Below are 21,318 nucleotides of genomic sequence, written 5' to 3'. Positions count from 1 at the left end.
GGTGATGATCAATAGTCCAAAAAATGTAATATTCTATCAGGCATATTGTGGAAAGGCTTTGGCTTATTACTTCTGAGAATAAGCCTGTACCTTTTTACTTTCTAGAAGATACTGAAGAGCTCTGAAATACCTCTTGCATCCTCCTTCACTTTTTCTGTATATGTATCTTTTTCTCTTTTTAAACAAAAACAAAAAACAAACACTTTTGCCCAAGGAAGCTCTTCAGTTTTGCTAGAGCTGGAAATTCTTTCAATATGAATACTTTTAAAATGTAGCACTTAAAAGAGACAGAGTTGTTCACTGTTAATTAAGTTGGCTAAATAGTTGAAATAGTTAAAAATGTTGTTTGGAACCAAAATAGTTCAATGTGCTACACTTCTAGAGGGAGACTAAAAAGCAGCCAGACAAAAAATAGATACATTGAATCAGTGGAAGCAAAATGTTTTCTTTAGTTTTACTGACTTATGATTTTGATGCCTGTCCTCATCCACACAGCAGTGGGAGTAAAGGCCTTAATTTCTCATGGAAGTAAAGCAATGTGAGATAAATATTAAGTGTTTCCTTGTAATGCAAACGACAAGAGCTTTCAGATGTCTTTTATTTTTTTTACTAAGACTAATTTTTGTTAAAAAAAGAAAGCTCTAACTCTTTCATTATATGGAATTTTTTTCAGTTTTATTGATCTTTGTGATAAATAATTTTGCATAGTAATCCCAGAGATATCATATTATGTGTTTTTCTTCATACTTACAGGTAGTGAAGTTGCACACAAAACTTGGCAAACCCATTCCTTCAACTGAACCAAATGTGGTTACCCAAGCTACTTCCTCAACAACCACATCTGCTTCCAAGCCAACTGCCTCTGCTTCAAATATATCAACTAGCAGCAGTACTGTGAACTCCTCTGTTGCATCCTCTGCAGTGAAAGTTCTAACTCCCACAGCAAACACACCAATTAACAGTGCGTCCAACAACAAAACGTCTTCAGCTGCTGCTAATATACCCGTAAAGAAAATACCTACACCGAAAATTAACTTTGTTGGCAAGTACAGAAGACAGTCTTTATTTTGAAACCTCACCTATTCCCTATTTTTTTTAAAGTATGGGTGCAGAGATACAAATGTATTTAGTTATCTTTGTGCATTGAGTAACTCCATTGTGTAAAGGGAATTCTCAGTAGTAGGTGAGAATGGGACTGAATATTAAAGTTTCCTTGAAAATTTACGTTTTTTTTTACCTGGTTGTCTCAACCTGGCCTCTCTAAAATGCTTCTCCCACCTTCATGAGAAGCATCACATTTGGGGTTTCTTATGTAACCGTAAGTACTGGAGTACTGTGCTTTGTAGTCCTCCTGGTCCTGGTCTCAGTTCACAGCCTGGACTGTTGGAGGCACCTGCAGTAGGCTGGCACTTGGTAACTGAAACATCCTTGTAAGAGTAGAAATGTAACCATGGGAACTTTGAACTGAGCATGACAGACACTCAGAGATGGGAAGCAACTGTTCCTCAATAACTTTTTTTGATTTCTAGGTGGCAACAAGCTTCAGACAACAGGAAGTAAAATGGAAGAAATGAAATCACCTGAAAGTGTTAAAACAACTCCTGCTGCTACGGTACAAACACCGGAAGTAAAATCAGAGACAGCAGCTGAACCAGTGACTCCCACAACTCTTGCTGCCTTGCAAAGTGATGTCCAACCAGTGGGCCATGACTATGTGGAGGAGGTATTACTGAAAATGTGTATTTTAACTGTTTTAGTGAAGTGTAATCACAGAGTGGTTGAGGTTGGCAGGGTTGCCTGGAAGTCATCTGGTTGAATCACCCTGCTCAAGCAGGGGATAACATCCAGTTACCCAGGACCATGTCTGGATGGTTTTTGAGGGTGTCCAAGGACTCCGTAACTTCCCTGGGCAACCCATCCCATGGCTCGGTTACTCACAAGGAAAAAGTGCTTCCTGATGTTCACTCGTGTTTTGGTTTGTGCCCATTGCCTCTGGTTCTGGCACTGGGCACCACTGAAAAGAGCCTGGCTCTTTGCACCCTTCCCTCAGTTGTTTACATACATTGATAAGTTCCCATTCCCCTCAGCTTCCTCTTCCCTAGCTAGACAGTCGAAATCTCTCTGGATGTCAGTGCCACCCTGTGGCATGTCAGCCGCTCCTCATAGTTTTGTGCCATCAGCAAACTTGTTGAGGTTACACTCCACCCCATCATCCAAGGCATTCCTGAAGGTGTTTAAAAGGGCTGGAGCCAGTATTGAGGGGTACACTGCTGGCTACTTGCTCCAGCTGGGCTTTATTGCACAGATCTCCACGTTTGGCCAGGCCATTCAGACAACTTTCAGTCCACCTCACTGTATGCTTATCCAAAATACACAGTAGCAGCTTATGCATGAGGATATTGTGGTGAGACAGTATCAGCTGCCCTGCCATCATCTGCCAGGTTTCACCTTGGTGAAGCCCCCACGCTGACTGGTCCTGATGGTTTTCTTGTCCTCTCATTGTACCTGGAAGTGGTTTCCAGGACTAGCTACTCCCATCACCTTCTCTGAGATCAAAGTGAGGTTGACTGACTAGTAATTCCCTGGGTCCTCCTTGAAAATAAGAGTGACAAGGCATTGAACCTGCAAAGGCTTGTGCATGTTTACATTTTTGTATTGTGCATGTTTCTTTTTTGTTCAGTGGAGCATTCTTCATGTGAGTGGCATGAGATAGGTGGATTGAGTCTAATGTAAATTTTGCATTATATACAGTGGTATATACATTTGTGATTTACTCAGTATGTTCAGTCTTGAATTTAAAGCTGTGCAGTCTTTGGAATGGAAGAACTTTGTTCATTGTTCATTACCAAGCATAGTGGTTGTCTGTCAGAATTGAAAGTTCTGCTTTGCTTTTTTCAGTTACTGTGTGAACTTCTTATATGTTGTGGGACAGGTAGACATTATCCACTGTCATTGGATAATTAGATAATGAATAATTAATTTTTACATCCACTTTATTAAAAAAACAGGAAAAGGCCAAAATGTGTTATAACTTCATTTTCCAGGTAAGGAATGATGAAGGCAAGGTGATCCGCTTTCACTGTAAACTCTGTGAATGCAGTTTTAATGATCCTAATGCCAAGGAGATGCACTTGAAAGGGAGGCGGCACAGACTTCAGTACAAGGTTGGTAGAAATGCTAATGCTTCTCTCTGAAAATCGAGCAGATATCACTGATCACATGTTCTTAAAGACTAGACAAAAGTAGGCACTCTGAGTGAACAGCACATATAAAAAACCTACACAAGCAGCAATAGGTTCTTTATGTTGTTTATCATGAATTTCAAGTAGCGTAAAATAGTACTGCTCAATGTGTTTGTCAGGATAAGCCACATACACTCCTTGTGGAGACATTGAGAAACAAGTGTTGCAGATTCTGTTAGTGCTGAGGGCATTCATGCAGTTCTAAAACTGCATTTTACTCCCCTTGATTTTCTTGCAGAGAAGTGGGATATGTTAAATGTCAGAGCAATTCTGTAATCTTGAGATGAAAAGAGGAAATCAACACATAATTCATTATTTTTCTGAACTAGAAAAAAGTAAACCCAGACTTACAAGTAGAAGTAAAGCCCAGTATTCGAGCAAGAAAAATTCAAGAAGAAAAGATGAGGAAGCAGATGCAGAAAGAAGAATACTGGAGAAGGCGAGAAGAAGAGGAACGCTGGAGGATGGAAATGAGGTAATGCATTGTTTTATGAATGAATGAGGCAAAGCTGCATTCAGATTGTCTGAAACTAAATTCAGTGTTACTTATTGTGAACACTTCTTGGAGGAACTCTGTGCTATCTTGTTTTAAATGAAGTTGTCATTACCTCTCTAAGGTTTTTGTTTCTTACTGTTCTATCCCTCTGAGGAGCACAGAGTTGTTAGAATTACTTTGCTGTAACTTCAGACCTACTTTCAAAATAATTATTTTTAAAATAATTCTTCATTTTATCCTCTGGTGTTCACTGGTATTTGCTTCTGACTACTAAAAAGGATCCTTTCTAGAATGGCTACAAGTGTTAAGTGATACATGAAGGGTACACTTTGATTGATGCTCTTTAGGCGATACGAAGAGGACATGTACTGGAGGAGAATGGAGGAAGAGCAGCACCACTGGGATGACCGCCGCAGAATACCTGATGGAGGGTATCCTCATGGTCCTCCAGGACCTCTGGGCCTGCTGGGAGTTAGACCAGGAATGCCTCCTCAGCCTCAAGGACCAGCTGTGAGTTTCTAAAATTGAGGAAAAAAAGTTAAATCATACTTACCAGGAAGCACAGTTAGAATTACAAATTAATCAGTGATATTTCACTTGTCTCCAGTGTTTCTTAGTAAAGGATTTGGAAAAGTCAAAAAGAAAGTACATGCCAGTGTAACAGTGTAGGTGGACCTGTATTCCAAAATGAGTCCACTGAAATGACAGGAGGACGCCTTAAATCTTGTCTTTGTGAAATACAAGTCACACTGCATTTATGTAGTTTTTTATTTGACTGCATTATACAACTTGTGGACAAATACTTGGATAAAAAGTGGCTGAATCATCAGTTTCAAAGGATAGTGCTTAGTGGTGGATCATACGCTACCTGTGTGGAGTGAATGCGGCGTGGTTTTGTCCTGGGGTTAGTCTGGTAGGGACCTTATCGGTGATCTGAAAGGCCGATGGGGTGAGTGCACACTCTGAGGTTTGCAGCTGGCATGAAACAACCAGTTTGGGGTGGGGAGAATAGCTGATACCTTTGAGGTCAAGGCCACCATCTAGAGGGACTTAGGCAAGCTAGAGGAATGGCATTTTTTGGAATTCTGCAAGGACAAATGCCTTATGCTGCACTCAGAAAGGAGTAACCCCTTGCACTGATACAGGCTGGATGGCAGCTCTGGTGAAAGGGATCTGAAGGTCTTGGCAAACAGGGAGCTGAACGTGAGTCAGTAGCAGGACCAGCAGCAACCTGGGCTTTAGTAACAGGAGCATAATCCAAGAGATGAAAGGAAGTGATCAGCTTTCAGTAGAACCAGACTGAAATACTACATTAAGTTTGGGGCTTGGCAGTAGAAGAAAGATAGGATAAACCATAGCAATTTCACTGTGGGGCTACGAGGATGGTCAGGGGTCTGGAATTCATGCAGACTGAGGGATCTGGGGTTGTTCAGCCTGGAGAAGAGCGAGCTTTGGTGGGATGTAATCTAATACCCCTGTGCATTATAAAGACCATGGAGCCAGGGTTTTTACAGCCATGAGAGGGTGAAACACATCCAGCTTAAGCCAAGTCAAAAGACTGAAAACAAGAAATCATCTTAATGCAGATGCTGTGCAGCCTCCATCTTTTCAAAAACCAACAGACTAAAGCCCTGAGCAACATGATGTGGCCTTGGAGCTGACCATGTTTTGCATGGGCAGTCGGACTGTACAGCCCTCTGAGGTCCCACCCTGTGATTGTATGAAAGCAGTCATGGGTACTTTATTTTGCATAATATGCAAGTATTTCCCAGTGGACAGAAAGACGAGGTATTTTTGTTGGGGAAGTACCTCTGATTTGTAATTTGTTTAATTTTGATACATTTTGTGTCTTTTCAGACACAAATCAATTGTGACCAGTGTAAGTTGTTAAGGACACTTCAGTTCATGTGGTGTTACATTTCAGTGATGTAAGGTTTGAATATTCTGTTGTTTAGCCACATGTTTGAGCTTTGGTCACTATTTGGGAGTGCACCCAGGTTTCAGAAATACACTTTTTTCTGTTTAGCCTCTGCGCCGACCTGACTCCTCTGATGACCGCTACGTGATGACCAAGCACGCTGCTATTTATCCCACGGAGGAGGAGCTTCAGGCAGTCCAAAAAATTGTTTCTATTACTGAGCGTGCTTTGAAACTTGTTTCTGACAGCATGACTGATCAGGAAAAAAGCAAGAATAAAGAGGGAGATGACAAAAAGGATGGCAGTAAAGACAGGTATTATTTTTGTTTATTACTTTTTAAGAATTTCATTGTTTTTCCTTACCCTGTTACCTGTGCTTCCAGGGATTATCTTCTCTTTGGGCTGTTATACAGTATATGTGGATTTTTACAGTATAATTTTAAATACAACTTTTAACTGTCATTCACAGAGCTTTGAAGGGAGTTTTACGGGTAGGCGTTTTGGCTAAAGGATTGCTGCTCCGAGGAGACCGAAATGTCAATCTTGTTTTGTTATGTGCTGAGAAGCCTTCTAAGTCGTTGCTCAGTCGTATTGCTGAAAGTCTTCCTAAGCAACTTGCAGTAAGTAGAATTTTGGGGTTTGAATTGGAATTTATGTAGAATTACTGCACAAGTCAAGTCAAATATCAGCAGGACTCACTGTGCTACATTTCATAGCTCAGGTTCGATTTTTTCCATTTTCTGAGTGTTTTCATCTGAATTCAGAGACTGCTGCATATTCTGCTTTCTCTGTATTGTGCCTATACAAGTGTGTACTCCACTGGTGTAGTACCAATCATCATTTAATACATTTTATTTAATTGGGAAATAGAATTGAGCACAAGGAAGGCTGTTACGCAGATATCAGTAGCACTTACAGGAAGGTTGCTGCCTGAAGGCCAAATTTCTCCCTTCTTTTTGTGGCTACATCTTGTTTCCCATTTGTATGAGTCAATGCTTTGCAGGTCCACAGTTAGCTTACTCTTGTGTGGTGATTTTTATAATGTGGACCTTTAAAAAACAAACATGCAGTTTTAGACAATTCAGTGAAATTAATATAAACCAACTGCAGTATTTCCACAAAAAAAGGTATGGAATAAAATGTCTGCTCTCTGCTGGCCAAAGCCTGTTCAGTGTCACTATAGTCTGTGTCACAGTGTTAATATTTCAGTGCAGCCTGGTAAACTGCTCAACAGAATCACTGGCATGGTAGAAACTTTAGCAAAATCAGATTAACTAGAAAGTAGTCTCAGGTTTGCTCAATTGAAGTAACAGAACAGAAGTCAATTTAAAAAATGCACATCCTGAGCTGGCTTTGTGGAAATGTCACTTCTCCATGTAGTTTGTGGAAGAAGATCACAGAGATGCTGACACTTTCTTTTTGGGGCTACTTAGGATTATTAAAGTTGCACGAAGCAATTTGGAGTAACCCTCTTACTAGTTAGTCTTATATTTTTTTCACCTGGTATTTGTCTTGCCCTTTGTTTCTTCGGACGTTTTGACATCTAAGCATAGGATGTATTAGCAGTACCCATCCTGTGAGCTTGAAAAACAACCACTGCATCTTTGCTTTTTAAAGGCTGCTCTGATCCAATGAAAAATGCTCTGCTGATATTTTAAGTGGCACTGAAATTTTTCTTTACGTCAAACAGAGTCAAGATTCTTGTTACGTAATTGTATCTAAATTTACTTTCTGGGTATTTTTTTCCTTTTGCATGGTTGGTTACTGTTGTGTATTTGCATTAATAATTTGGAAACAATATGCAAGTCCAGATGTCTGTATATCTGTGTAGTGTGTGCTGTGGTATCTATGACTACACAGGTATCTGCTTCATGTAATTATATTGCATCTCATCTTTCTGTTAAAAAAGACTATGCTGGAGTCCGTGTTCTTTCCCATGCTTTTATTGACCACATGCTAACAGAAATTTCTGTTTCTCGGTATTTAGGTAATAAGTCCTGAGAAATACGATATCAAGTGTGCAGTCCCAGAAGCAGCAATAATTTTAAATTCCTGTGTGGAACCCAAAATGCAAGTTACAATCACACTGACATCTCCAGTCATTCGGGAAGAGAACATGAGGGATGGAGGTTGGGAAGTTGTTAAAGATGTTACTTTTTCCTCACCTATTTATTCATGTTTATTCTGCTTAAGATGGCATTAAGGTCCTGGAAGGCAACATGCTGGCACATGTATTTGATTGAAACCTTGTTTTTCAACAACCAGTCTTGGTAGAGAACAGTTGGTTAAAATAAATGTGTATATGATGTTTTTATTTAATTTTTAAAATTTCTAACTTTATGTTCAACCTCAGCTTTCTGGAAAAGGTACAAACTTGATTTTTTTTTCCCCTTAAAATTATGTGGGAAACTAAGAATTGTATACCAAGTGACTCTAAACTGGCTTCCTAGAGCAGTCTTGCCTTAAGAGAAAGATTGTATGATTTTAGAAAATCAAATCGCAGGTTTCTGGGTTTAAACTGGATCAGCATTACCATCACTTAGACCTTTCAAATAGCAGCGTCACTTAAAATGCGCTTGTACAATACTTTTGATGGTAACAGTGCTTCTATCTTTAAAAGAGGGTGTGATTTTTTCCAGCTCTCTGAGGTTGTTTTTTGGTCTGGAGTGTTTTTTGAGTACATTTAGGCTCCTGGTATTACAATCAGTCTTCTGTCCAACTGGCAAACCCAGATTAGTACAATAAGAAATGGCTTTGTCATTGAGCTGAAGCAGAAGGTGGAGCTTGTAAATCAATTTACATTTCTGAAGTCCATAGTTCTCTGGTGCCAGCAGTGTTGCTTTAGGGTCTGTTCTGTAACACTTTCAAAGCTCCAAAAGCTTTTAAGCCAACAAGCATGATTAATGTCTGCAGTACATTGGTTCCTTTTATTTACGGGTCAGATAAAACTAACTTTTGTTTCCTTTTAATCATGTATTTTCATAGTTGAAAGAGATCATAGCAAACAGGGTTCTGGTGTTTGACAGCAAACCTACAAATAGGAAATCTAAGGCTGTCTCAACAGATCTCATATGCAGATTGAAAGAAATTGTATGTGTGTATGTATACATGTGCTTGTGTATATACGTATTTATATAAGCCACGGAGGTTTTTTTATTTCATCTCATCATTACATGTCCTCTAAAATACTTGAGGTTTTCATATTGCATTAATAAATGTCCTGTAGCTGTGACTAGTGCATTACAAGCAAGCTATGTTAACACAGTCATCCTGATAATCAGAAAGAAAAATTACAAGATGCATTCTGTGGTTTGGATGACTTCCAAAGAGTTTTAGAGTGTTTTGAACATGATTTTTAAGCTGTGCCTATTATTCCTAGCTATAAAGGCTGTGTAACATGTACTGTCACACCCAACGAATTTTACTTGTTTTTTGACAATCTGAGTGTAACATGATTCCGGGGTGAACCTGACTTCCCATATTATCTCAGTTTTTAAAGAATACATTCACTTAAAAGATTTTATTACTCAATTAGACTAACCATTGAATGAAATTACTCTTAAACACCATGCTTACTTCTTGATGTACTGTGCAAAAGTGCAATATTGATTCCTGCTACAATACTCAATTTCAAATAAGTGATTTCTGGCCTAAAATTCCATGATGTGGACAGAAAATAAAAGACATTTCAAATTACTATCATCAATCCCTTAATTTATGCCACCGAAAGGAAACAAATCTGTATTTTTGTCTGACCCACACTTGAGTTAAATTATCTCTGTGAATTTATTCACTGCTGAATGCAGTACTGCCTCTAGGCAGACAAAGTCAAGTTAAATTTCTCTTCAAGACACTGAGCAGTATAAAATGGATGTGCAGAAAAGTTCACTTTTGAAACTGGAACAAATGGAAGACTGAATTGACAATTATTGCAGCAAAGAAGTTCCTTATTGCGAAGACTGCTGCTTATTTGCTGCAGAATAACAGTATGTGTTTGTGTTTTTCTTACTGCAGCTTCTCATGCTCTGTGTCTTACATTGGTTTAAAGTTTTCTCTTTTTTTTAGCCCGCTTGGGGAGCTAGTTCAGGTGTTAAGGAAGGCTTTACCGGAAGAACCAGTTTGAGTAAAGACGAGACTGAGTCTTGCACGTGGAGTAGAATCATGTTTGAAGTGTAATTACATGATGAAAGTCTTAAAAAAAGAGAAACAAGTGAAATAAAATTGTTAACCGCATAGCTACTGTTTCTTACAGTATCGTGCGTTTGACAGGTTACCAAATCTGGTATTCCAAGAGCTGTAACCCCTGCTGTGGAGTCTTCCTTCAGCAAGCAAAGTGTACATACTTGAAAACACATCTGTGTGTGCGCGTGTGTCTTTTTTATCCTTAGCTCACAGCCCCGGTCCAAAGCCTTCTAGCAGAGGGACTTGATTCCTGTCAGGGGTGGCTGCCAAGACATCGGAAGGATTTTTGACCAAGGTTTTCTAAAGCTCAGTGTCACACCTGCCATGCTTTACAAAGGAGGGGTTTGGATGCATAGTCCTAGCATCTACTGTTACTTTGTGTTTGTTTTTTATTTTTTCTCTTTGTCTTTGTCTCTCTCCTAGAATTAAGCAGTGTTCACACTAGTCTTGAAATAGTTGACTGGATAAAACATATTTAACGTAATAAAACTTAATTAAATTGATACACCTGTTAACTTTTAATGAAGAGGTAGTGTGGACACAGCATGTCTAACTGAAGATTAACCCCTTATGTTTAGTCTAGTAATAAGTTATACAGGGTAAGAATTCGTGCGCATGTTTTGTAAATTAATTCAGTTTTTTTCTGAGTTTAATAGGGTGGTAGGTTAGGCATCTGGTTTTAGTTAAATAGTCTTTAAGGGGTTAATCCTAAAATGTGAAACATAAGCAAAAATCCACAGATTAAATATTACAGGAGTTCCCTTGATACATTTTTTCAGTCAATGTCCATTACATGCCTCAGCAATTTCTGACTTCATAAGTTTCAAGAGTATTGTGGTAGCTTTTAGTAGCCCATTTTACTCGGTGCATTTCCAGCACTGAGTAAGATTCTTCTCTGTGCATTTAAACTGCAATTCTTGTTAGTAAATTTATTTTCCAAATTAAAGTTTCTCAGAGGTAGAAGTAAAGTTTTAAATTATTTGATAAATCTAAAAGTTTGCACAGTGTCACCTATTTGCATATTAGTTTTAGAAGAAAATAAATAATTGACTGATTAGGTTAGTAGGCCCAACAACACATATTTTTCTTTTTAATTTCTCAGCCTTACTTTACCACTTTTTCCTGCTCTGCGTTTTCTTAGGATGTAGTCCTTGTCTCTTGTATCTGGGTTGTACTCCTTGCATCTGTTTACCTGGCACCCCTCTTGCATAGGTTTGGAGGAGACTTTTTTGTTGGGGTTTGTTTTGGTTTCTAAATTGGTTTTGTTTTAAAATAAATACCACTATAAATATTTTCATTTGCTCTGAATTGCCTTGTTAGTCCAGATTTTCATCTTTCCACTGCAACATGTAGTATGGAAGCTGCAATATCTGTATGAGAAGATAATTGTGTTCTTCCCAGCTTTGTTCTTACTGAGTCCTCTGCCTGGTATCCCTGTGCAGAGCAATGGGACTGTCCTATCAAAATGCTGAAATCTGAATGTAGTACTTCACATTAAGTTTAATTGCTGTATTGCAAAGCTGTACCACCATATTAATTCATGGCTTTTTAGTGCTGTATAGTAAGGTATTCTACCGTTTATTTTACTTCTGTGGTTTCAGAGCAGTATTTCTGCAACATCTCTAAAAGCTTCTTGTTGCAGGCATGTTTCATAAGTCTCATTTATTTTTTTAAATTGTATTCTCTGGCTTAGCTAAATTTATTGATGGAGTAAGCTCTATTGCTCCATACAGCCAGCTCCTGTGAAATGAGTGCCATTGAGTGATGGCTTTTTGTTTCACCTTATCTGGTGTATCACCAGTTATGCTACCAAAATACTTTTTTAGTAGTCCCAATGGCCATTTTCACAATTAGTAAAAAAAACCTTAAAGGTGAACACTGCTCTGGTTATATGCATATGACTTTCAGCCTGAGGTATGGATACCATTTCATATTGTTCAGTGGTTCCAGTTTCACTGATTAAACCACTTCTGTGGTCTCTTCCTTTTTGGTAGCAAAGCAGTCAGCTGGGTAATTAAATCCTTTTCTAAACATTTAAATATACAAGGTCTACTCTATCTTCTTTATCCTTCAGACATTATGCTTTGTTTTTTAGACTGTTTCTTGCTTTTCTTTTTCCTGCTGAATCCTATGTAAAGCAGACCCTTTACAGATCCTTCCCTGCATCCTGAGTGTTGCTGGAACACATCACATGTGTTATGGGCTGAGGAATTTTATCTATGTAAGAGAGGATAGTAGAAAGCAATGGAACTCTGTAATATTGAAGAACATTTTGCATTCTTTTAGTCAGGTGTTTAAAGCAAAATAATTTCAAGTTTAAGGTATGATAAAAATAACATCATTGCTAAACATCTAGTGCTTTTAAGATTTGTTATACGTAGTTTTTCTTTTAAGACTAGGTCCCAAATAACATGTGACCATTAAAATTTGCAAGAAATTAAGTTTGAATGTTTCTACTTGGTTAAAGTGGATTTTTGTGTTCCTTCTGTCCTGTGTTCTCTGTGCTGGTGCACTGTGTCCAACCATCCTTCCTTCGGTATTTAATTTTAGGGGATGTGTGTTCTTCCAGTGTTAGCTTAAATAAAGAAATCCTAAGCATTGCATAATCTGCAATGCATTTGAAAATAACCTCAGATCTGAAGCATAACATGCTCCTGATCTTCACAGTGGCTTGATGCCCTGATCTGAATTGAACGACTTTTGTTGAACATTCACATTTGTTGCTCAAGGGTTTAAACGTTAAATGGCATGTGTGACATTGAAGCTGTTTAAGGAAGTGTCTTGCTCACCTGGTCAAACACCCATTCCTCACTGCATTTTGCCAATTCAATCCATTTTAGATGTAACCTCGGGTATGGTGAAAGACCCACCGGACGTCTTGGACAGGCAAAAATGCCTTGACGCTCTGGCTGCTCTACGCCACGCTAAGTGGTTCCAGGTTCGGAACATCATTTTACTTTCTTCTTGTAGCCTTATGAGAGATTAGTTCAGTTGCAATATAAATGTTTAATTGTGTGAAAACACTCAGCGTTGTTCATGCTAATGATACTTAATACTTTTCTGGTCCCTAAATTTAACTGTAGAAGGTTGAGTATGGAGGAGCTGCTTTATGCAGTTAGTGCTCATTTGACATCATTTTTTTTCTGGTCATTGAGAAGGCGACGTTGAAAGCTTGACTCGCTTGGGGTGATCATATGGTGTATATTTGTTATATATTCCATAAGGCTGCAGAGTAACTTCGCTTTAAATAATGGAATATGTGTTTAAAGCTTTGTGTGTAGATTTTAAGACTTTTTTTTCTATTTCTTTAAGTGCATTAAGTGTAGGGAATGAAAGGTGAGAAGCAACTGTTTGGTTTAGTGACTTTGCATGCTGGCAAAGGCACAATAAAGAAACCAAACAGATTCCCTTGACCTTTCAGTCTCTATACCTATTTCTTAGATCTTTACTTCATCCTTTTTTTTCTAATATAGAAAGATACTGTATTTACTGTTACAGATGAACATATGTCAAAGTGTACAGGGGATCAAGAAATGTTATTCTTGCATAACCTGTGCACTTTGACTTCTACCACCTTAAATTACTAACCCTGTATAAAATACTGCTGTAAATGGCAGCTCATGGAATAAAGTTGCAGAATGATTTGTTTCAATCTTGTATCTGAGCTTCCATTGAACAGCGGTGTTTTAGTCGTTCAACAAGTCCTATTTGCTGCAGGTGCAGGGATTAATTAATTTGATTTTGTATTGCTCTCAAGGCTAGAGCTAATGGTCTGCAGTCCTGTGTGATTATCATACGTATTCTTCGTGACCTCTGTCAGCGGGTTCCTACTTGGTCTGATTTTCCAAGCTGGGTAAGTAATGTTCACCTGAACAAGTCTTTTTAAAAAATAAGGTGCTGCAAATAAAGCAAAGTGAAGTTTTACTACAACTTTTCAATTTAGACTTGTTCAACAAGTAATGTAGGGTTTTGTTTGGGATTTTTGAAGGCCTTTTTGCCAACAAATATTCCAGATTCCCTCTTAAAATAGAATTTTCTGAGTTTTTTTTCATTTGAAGCTGGAATTGATTATTTCTTTTCCAAAAGGAATTTTCTGATTCTTTTATATCCTTTGCGGGTAGATTCTTATTCTAGGTTTCAGGAATTTTTTTTCCATACGCTATATGAAAGAATCTATTTTTTTCTAACCATCCACTCTAAAATGCTTGGAGTTGGCTGAAGCTTATTTAAAATAATGTCAGCTGTGCCCAAATAGTTCCATGATAACAGAAAGCCTACATCAAAGGGTAAATCACAGTGATTCTTGTTATCATTAATATGGCCCTCCCACATGGTGAAATGCCACAGTACTTCAGTACAGTCTGTGGTTGTGTCACCATCACATTTTAATCAGTGTCACTTAAATCTCTGGGTTGTATTGGGTCAAGTTTCTTAATTCTTGCAGCTGAGTGTTCTTGGAGCATTCCTTTTGCATTGACAAGATAAGTTAACTCTCCATGAGGGCAACATGTGCTCCAGATATTAACAGATGTTCAGTCTGTAGACTGGACAAAGTCAGTCTGAAATAGGTCTGTGAAATATGTATTATGTGGAAGAAAACTTAGCTTTGATTGTTCTGTTTCGCAGAAAAATCCAATTGCACTGTGATCCTTCCTTTTCAGTTTTTGAAGGAAGGGCACTAACATTGTTGGGGCAGTTTCAGCAGTTGGCTTCATTTCAGCAAGGAATGTTTTACAACTCTACTAAGTTTGCAGACAATTTTATTAAATTACTTCTGATAATATTTACTGCTTCTGGAAAGAAGTGAAGTCCTTTCATCTGGTTTTAAAATATCTAAAGGGAAAAAACCAGTGCCAGTTTCTGTGCTACATTTCATTAAAAATACACTGAACAAATGCAGTGTCTTAAAAGACAGTAAAAAGTAACTGCCCTTTTAATATCACTGATACTGAGTTGCCATAGAATAAACCCTGGCATACTTTCAGAAAAGCATCCTTAGAACTGTTGCAGCACAAAGCAGGCACATGCATGAAGAACAAGGAATTATTTTCAACTTTCACATTATGTGTTCTAATGCACATCCAGAAGGAAAGAGAGGTAGGGAGCAGCATGTCAGACCTAGCTGTGTCTCAGTTCTCTCCAAAAGTGATTCCTGATTTACCTCTGGTAACTGATGCGTTGTCAGTGGCATGGATCAGTATGGAAATACAGTTGGCAGTTCCTTTGGCCCATGGGAAAAATCTTATGGATAAAAACAGCGATGAAATGACATTGGCGATTTCTGCCAGTCACAGGTGGAATTTCATAGATTGGAGAAACACAGTTTTCTGGATACAGACTTTTTTCCTAACTTACATACTAGAAACCTCTTACAAACCAAAGCGATGCCAGAGCTTTAAAAAAACCTAACCTAAGTAGTTGCAAAACTAGAAGATATTAGGAAGTCTAAATATTGACTTTTTAGCACTTTGTGTGTCTAAAAATAAACATTAAATTAGAAAAATTTTTACAAGTTCCTACAAGTTAGAAGAAACTATTACTCAAGTTTGATTTTTCAAACTTGAAATCCAGCTTTTTGTGCACTTAAACACCAGGGCATTGTAATTCACAGTTTCCTAGGATTGAGTTGTAGACTATGAGGGTCTGAAAGAACTAGACTGAAATAAATGCAAAAATATGATCTAATTTTTTTCTTTACTGATGCGTTTTGCTTCATACTCGAAAACCATGAAATTACTGTTGCGAAGTCCTGAGCGATACAGTGACAGTATGGAAACAACATGTGCAGGAATTGAAATTTCTCAGTTAAATGGAGCTAAAATAGAAAGCAATGGACACCCTCAGAGAAGGATTGGGATCAGCACTGCCTGTATTTATTTGCATACATGACAATAAGCATTTACACCTGGAAAGGAAAAATCAAAGGTAGCATTTGAACAACTGTAAGCACAGTGAGGAGGACAATGACCAAAAAAGTGCCTGCAAAAAACCTGCCTAAAACCAAGAGACACATTGTTTAAGAATTAAACTTGGCAAGGAGGTAGCAGTGAAACATCCATTTAATGCTTGGAAAGAAAACTAAGGAAAGCTAGTCTGTACTTTTACAAGTATCTTTTGCAGATTTTGCTGGAAAAAACAGTGTCTTATAAAAGTAAACTGGAAATAGTCACAGAAAAAACACCAATGTTTAAAATACAGCTAATGATTTAAACCATTTTAACTAATATCAAATAGTGTGTAAATTTTAGAAATATTACAGCGTGGGGTTTTCTTATCCTTATTTGACATCTGAATTAGTGTTAGGCAACAACCAGGAGAAAACTTGCTGTCAACTTCAGTTTTGCTAAACTGAAGAAAAATTACCTACTTAAACATTTTGAGAATTTTAAATTTTTGATGGTTTAAGTTTCTGTACTCCTGTATTAAAAAATACTTTTCTGTGTCATTCTGTTAATTTCATTAGATACACTGTATAAAGATGGTTGACAGAATCCAGTGACCCATGATATTTTATGTTCTCAAAAAATGGCTGGACAAGTTGTCTATCTGCTTATGTAGGCCATTACTGTACAAATTTCTACAAAATTATTGAACAACCTGTGATGAGCAGAAGTGTATCAGAGAATCATTAAAGTTGGGAAAGACCTTCAAGATCATCAGATCCCACTGTTAACCCAGGACCATGACCATGACCACTAAACCATATTCTGAAGTGCCATATCCACGTGTTTCATGAACACTTCCAGAGATGGTGATTCCACCACCTCCATGGGCAGCCTGTTCCAATGCTGCAGAACCCTTTCAGTGAGAAAATTTCTCCCAATATACAATCTAAACCTTTCCTCCTGCAACTTGAGGCCAGTTCCTTGTCCTGCCACTTGTTCCCTGGGAAAAGAGGCCAGCTCCCACCTTGCCACAACATCCTTTCAGGTGGTTGTAGAGAGCAATAAGATCTTCCCTGAGCCTTTTTTTCTCCAGGCTGAGCCCCCTCCACCTTCTTCAGCTGCTTCTCATGGGACTTGGGTTTCAGTCCCTTTCCTAGCTCTTCTGCCCATCTCTGGACATGCTCCAGCACCTCAGTGTCTTTCTTGGAGTGAGGGACCCAAAACTGGACACAGGAATTGAGGTGTGGCCTCAGCAGTGCCCAGTACAGAGGGACAGTCACTGCCCGGGTCCTCCTGGCCTCACTATTGCTGACCCAGACCAAGATGCCAATAGCCTTCTTGGCCACCTGGACACACTCTGGCTTATGCTCAGCTGCTGTCGACCAGCACTCCCAGGTCCTTTCCTACTGGGCCACTTTCTCGCCACTGTGTCCCAGGCCTGGAGAGCTTCAGGGGGTGGATGTGACCCAAGGGCAGCACCCAGCACTTGGCCTTGTTGAATCTCACACAATGGGCCTCAGCCCATCGATCCAACCTGTCCAGACCCCTCTGCAGAGGCTTCCTAACTTGCTGCAGATCAGCACTCCCACCCAGCTTGGTGTCATCTGTGAACTGACTGAGGGTGTATTTATTCCCCTCATCCAGATGATTGATAAAGATATTAAACAGGATTGGGCCCCGTAATGAGCTCTGGACAACATCACTAGTGACCAGTCACCAGTATTATTACTCAGTCTTGCACCACCTTTCCTTTTATTCATCTTTATAAAATAACAGGTCTTTTTTTCCTTTTTGACTGAAAGTATTGTTTGATGTGTAATGTTCTTCAAAATTATGGATTCAGGAATTCTGTATTGAGCAACAGGAGCAGCTTTTTTCTGTCTTAATCCATCTTTTAATTTGGCTGAACCCTCTTATTTTTGATGTAGGCTATGGAGTTGCTTGTGGAAAAAGCAATTAGCAGTGCTACTGGACCACAGAGTCCTGGAGATGCACTGAGAAGAGTTTTTGAGTGTATTTCTTCAGGAATCATCCTCAAAGGCAAGTGCATTTGATCTGTGTATGTACACTTAGGCTTAACTAACATAAAATCTGTAATCTTTGTTGAAATCAGGTAAAGGGTAAAGATGAGCTACTAATTAGCCCGATTATTGTAGGTGGTCCTGGCCTTCTGGACCCTTGTGAAAAAGATCCTTTTGATACCCTTGCTGTAATGACAGATCAGCAACGAGAGGATATTACTTCAAGTGCACAGGTATGGAAACATATGTGAAGTAACTAAATTTTTTGGATGGTTTTTGGTTTAGTTTGGACTTGAATTTTTCTTTCTTAGAATGTGGTCAGATCTTACCAGTCCTAAGCTAGGCATTAAACATGTTACAACAGAGCATGTGTAACAGTGTTCATTTTTGCACTAAAATTAATGTATTGTTCTGAAAGGTTTGTGCCATTCTCATCTAGATTATATATGTAAATAGGCTCACTCTAAAGCAGTATGTTATTAGATTGGAAATTACATTGACATTTAATATTTTATAAATAAAGCTGTGTAAGTTTAATTTTAATACGACATTATGCTTGCAGGGTAAGAGGTTACTGCCTCTACCTCTTCATTTGATCCTTTTGCTAAAGATTCCTCATGCCTAATGGGACCTGTGACAAGCCTTGCCTGCTTCAGTGCAGGCCCAGCAGCTGAAACACATGTATATTATTTTTGAGCTAAGGTGATGTGTTTACAGAAGCAGCAAATCTGACATACACATTTTATTGTGTTCACATCGTTGCGGGAAAGAAAGAAGGGATAATGAGAGCTAAGGATATTATACACTATCAGTATTCCTCTATAACTCTGTGACAAAGTACTCAAAGTGACATTTGTTCCTAACAGAAATAACTTTTTTCTACCCTTTCCTAGTTTGCGCTGAGGCTCCTTGCATTCCGTCAAATACACAAAGTTTTAGGAATGGATCCGTTGCCGCAGATGAATCAACGCTTCAACATCCATAATAATCGCAAAAGGAGAAGGGACAGTGATGGGGTTGATGGATTTGAAGCAGAGGGGAAAAAAGACAAAAAAGATTATGATAACTTTTAAAAATATTTGTCATCGTTGGTAAGATTGAAGCTAATGAAAAGTCCATTTGTTCCCTTGCTTTACTTCATTCATAATAATGTCTGTTTAAAACATCCAAAACTTGGGTCTAATTCAAACCTGAGAATTAGATTTTGAAGAGAACAACTTCACTCTTCTGGGGGATTCTGAGAATTTTAATTGGATGTACTCTACCAGACAAATTATGGATGGAAAGACTGCAAATGGAAACTGTTGTGATAGGAAAAAGGAGTTTTTCCTCATGTTATTTTCTTTAAATGTGTGCTAACTTTAGTAAGTTCTTCTTTTTTTGTCTTTTTTTATTAACAAGTGCATTGTCTTCCTATCTTGACTGTATTTAATGCAGAATTTGTGCTTCTGTTGCTTTGTGTATTTTGACTTTTTATTTAGAAGTTATTTTTGTTTGCCTTTGACACTAGTTGTATGAGTTACTTTGTATTAGGTAGTAAAACTGTTCCCCTCCCCATTAATATTTTGCAGAAGTTGGTTGGTTTTTTTTGTAAACTGAGGCTGCACTTTATTCTAAGTGTAAAGGGGTTACAACACATAATTGTCCTGCCATTTGAGTGCTCAGAATTAAATGTTTTTGCCAATCTTGTGGCATTTGTCTCCTTAGTGTGATATAATGGTGTAATTAAGACAAATTTGTGTTAATCTAATCGAGTTTGCTGTTAGTTGTGCATTAGCAGTATAAAAGCTAATATATACAGTATGGTCTTGCAACAGTTTTAAAGCGCTGCATAATTGATCAAAGATTTGCATGATGGGTTGTTTTTCTCTTTTATAGAAGGGCTTTTAAAACTATTACCTTAGGTTAAATGCATAGGTCTCTGTATGATGGAATTTGTGACATAGCAAGGCCAAAAATAACTTTCTGAATTTCTTTTCTCAACAAGCAAAAGTGGGCATTTCCCATTTAGACAAAGTTAGTTGTTCATTTCAGTCAACTTTGTCAATATGGTATCAATGCCTCTCAGCCCTTAAGGTAAATGTTTGTCATATCAGTGCCTGTGAGGTTATTCCTTATATCTGTTCCTGTATAAACTTTCTGTGATTTTTTCAAGAATTCAAAATTTAAAAGTGAAGTATTACTGAAGAAGTGAAGGTTATCAAATTAAAAACCCAGAAAATTATTTGCTGTGGCCATAGTGTATGCTTATGTCTCTTTCAAAAATCTAAATATAGCAGTGGTGTAAGTAAAGTTACATCATACTGTTGATGTATGCTCTGGTACACAGGTGTGATTTGTTGTCACAGCACTACAGTGGAATACACAAATAAAAATTAAAATTTATTAAATTACTAAAATTCATTATATACTGGAAACTGAAGTTTCACTTACTCTGTTAAATGTGTATTATGCTTTGTTGCAAACCCATAAAACACAGATTAACACAGACTAACATTCCAGTAACTATCAATGGCTAGAGTAGGAGAGTATCACACATGACAAAGATAATTTGTTGATTATCTGGTACCATTTATTAAGAAAAAACCAACTTTTGTTGCATTTCAAGGTCGAATTTCTCTTTGACCTTTTTAATAAGTCACTCTTGGAGTAAGGGGGATGTTTCTATTCACCACGTTCACTGCTACAGAGCCACAGGGCCTGTATAATGAAAATACAATATTTTAGAAAAGAAGAGGAATTCTAAAATAAAACACATAAGAATAGTGTTCTTCAAGCACCAGAGTGCAATTTTCAAGAGAATCATGGGCTTTCTAAATAATTTCCACATCAGAAATATAAAAAAGCAGAAATGCTTTACCGTTACTTTATTAAATTATGCTAGTTCTGTTGTCCATTCTTCACACATAGCTCCAAGCATATGCTTGTTCTAGGGGATATCTTGCTGCCATCATGTCTAGTTAGCCATTACTATTTATTTTGAAAGCTACAGGTGCTATTCATGTGGCTAGTTCAACTCCATACCAAAGTTTCTTTCCTCATAAAAGCAAACTTGTCTATTCAAGAATGTGACCCTAAAATATAGGATTAAAAAGGTCAAAGATGTATTTTGGATTTTCTGTATCTTTGTTCTACTGACTTTTAGTTCCTAACCAGTTTCTGGATCTTTTGAAATATTGTATACTTAAAGTGATTCCACATTAAATATGAAGCTGTGACCATAATTTTTGTGCTGTGTGGTGAAGGATGAATTTGCTGTTTGTTTCTGGATTTCCTGCGTATTTTAATGGATAACTTCTGACTATTGTTAACAAATCTAAGACGAATGAAAAAACAAGGTTTTAAAAAGTACCAGTGCTAGCTTTGACTGTAAATATTACACTCTGCACTTTGGAACACAAAACTGTGACCAAGTAAGCATTTTAATATCCTGTGTTTTGGCAGTGCTGGCAGTTTACTAATAAGCAGTTTGCCATTTTTATTCAGCAGTGCTGTGATAAATCTCAGAGTCACAGACACCACAGTCCTTACACACAAAAGAGAAATGTATTCAGGGAGTGTATTCCCCTCTGTG

General features: G+C 37.9%; 1 protein-coding gene across 2 annotated transcripts in view; it reads left to right on the top strand.

Moving 5' to 3' along the window:
* Positions 1–19,345, top strand: part of ZFR (zinc finger RNA binding protein) — a 45,597-nt gene extending 26,252 nt beyond the window's left edge. The window contains exons 8-20 of one of the 2 annotated variants that reach the window (XM_071579992.1): positions 754–1,042; positions 1,530–1,723; positions 3,045–3,164; positions 3,572–3,717; positions 4,086–4,248; positions 5,765–5,970; positions 6,126–6,276; positions 7,644–7,785; positions 12,679–12,776; positions 13,596–13,691; positions 17,652–17,763; positions 17,880–17,977; positions 18,638–19,345. In XM_071579992.1, the coding sequence (XP_071436093.1) occupies positions 754–1,042; positions 1,530–1,723; positions 3,045–3,164; positions 3,572–3,717; positions 4,086–4,248; positions 5,765–5,970; positions 6,126–6,276; positions 7,644–7,785; positions 12,679–12,776; positions 13,596–13,691; positions 17,652–17,763; positions 17,880–17,977; positions 18,638–18,817 (1,995 nt within the window). In that variant the 3' untranslated portion in view covers positions 18,818–19,345. Of the gene's footprint in view, positions 1–753; positions 1,043–1,529; positions 1,724–3,044; positions 3,165–3,571; positions 3,718–4,085; positions 4,249–5,764; positions 5,971–6,125; positions 6,277–7,643; positions 7,786–12,678; positions 12,777–13,595; positions 13,692–17,651; positions 17,764–17,879; positions 17,978–18,637 lie in introns of those variants that run through there. The other variant, XM_071579993.1, reaches the window with a different exon arrangement.
* The last annotated feature ends 1,973 nt before the right edge of the window (positions 19,346–21,318 follow it).

Source organism: Pithys albifrons, chromosome Z (assembly GCF_047495875.1).
Source record: "Pithys albifrons albifrons isolate INPA30051 chromosome Z, PitAlb_v1, whole genome shotgun sequence".
NCBI lineage: Eukaryota > Metazoa > Chordata > Aves > Passeriformes > Thamnophilidae > Pithys > Pithys albifrons.
The sequence above is the reverse complement of the archived record's forward strand: the minus strand, read 5'-3'. Positions and strand labels throughout refer to the sequence as shown.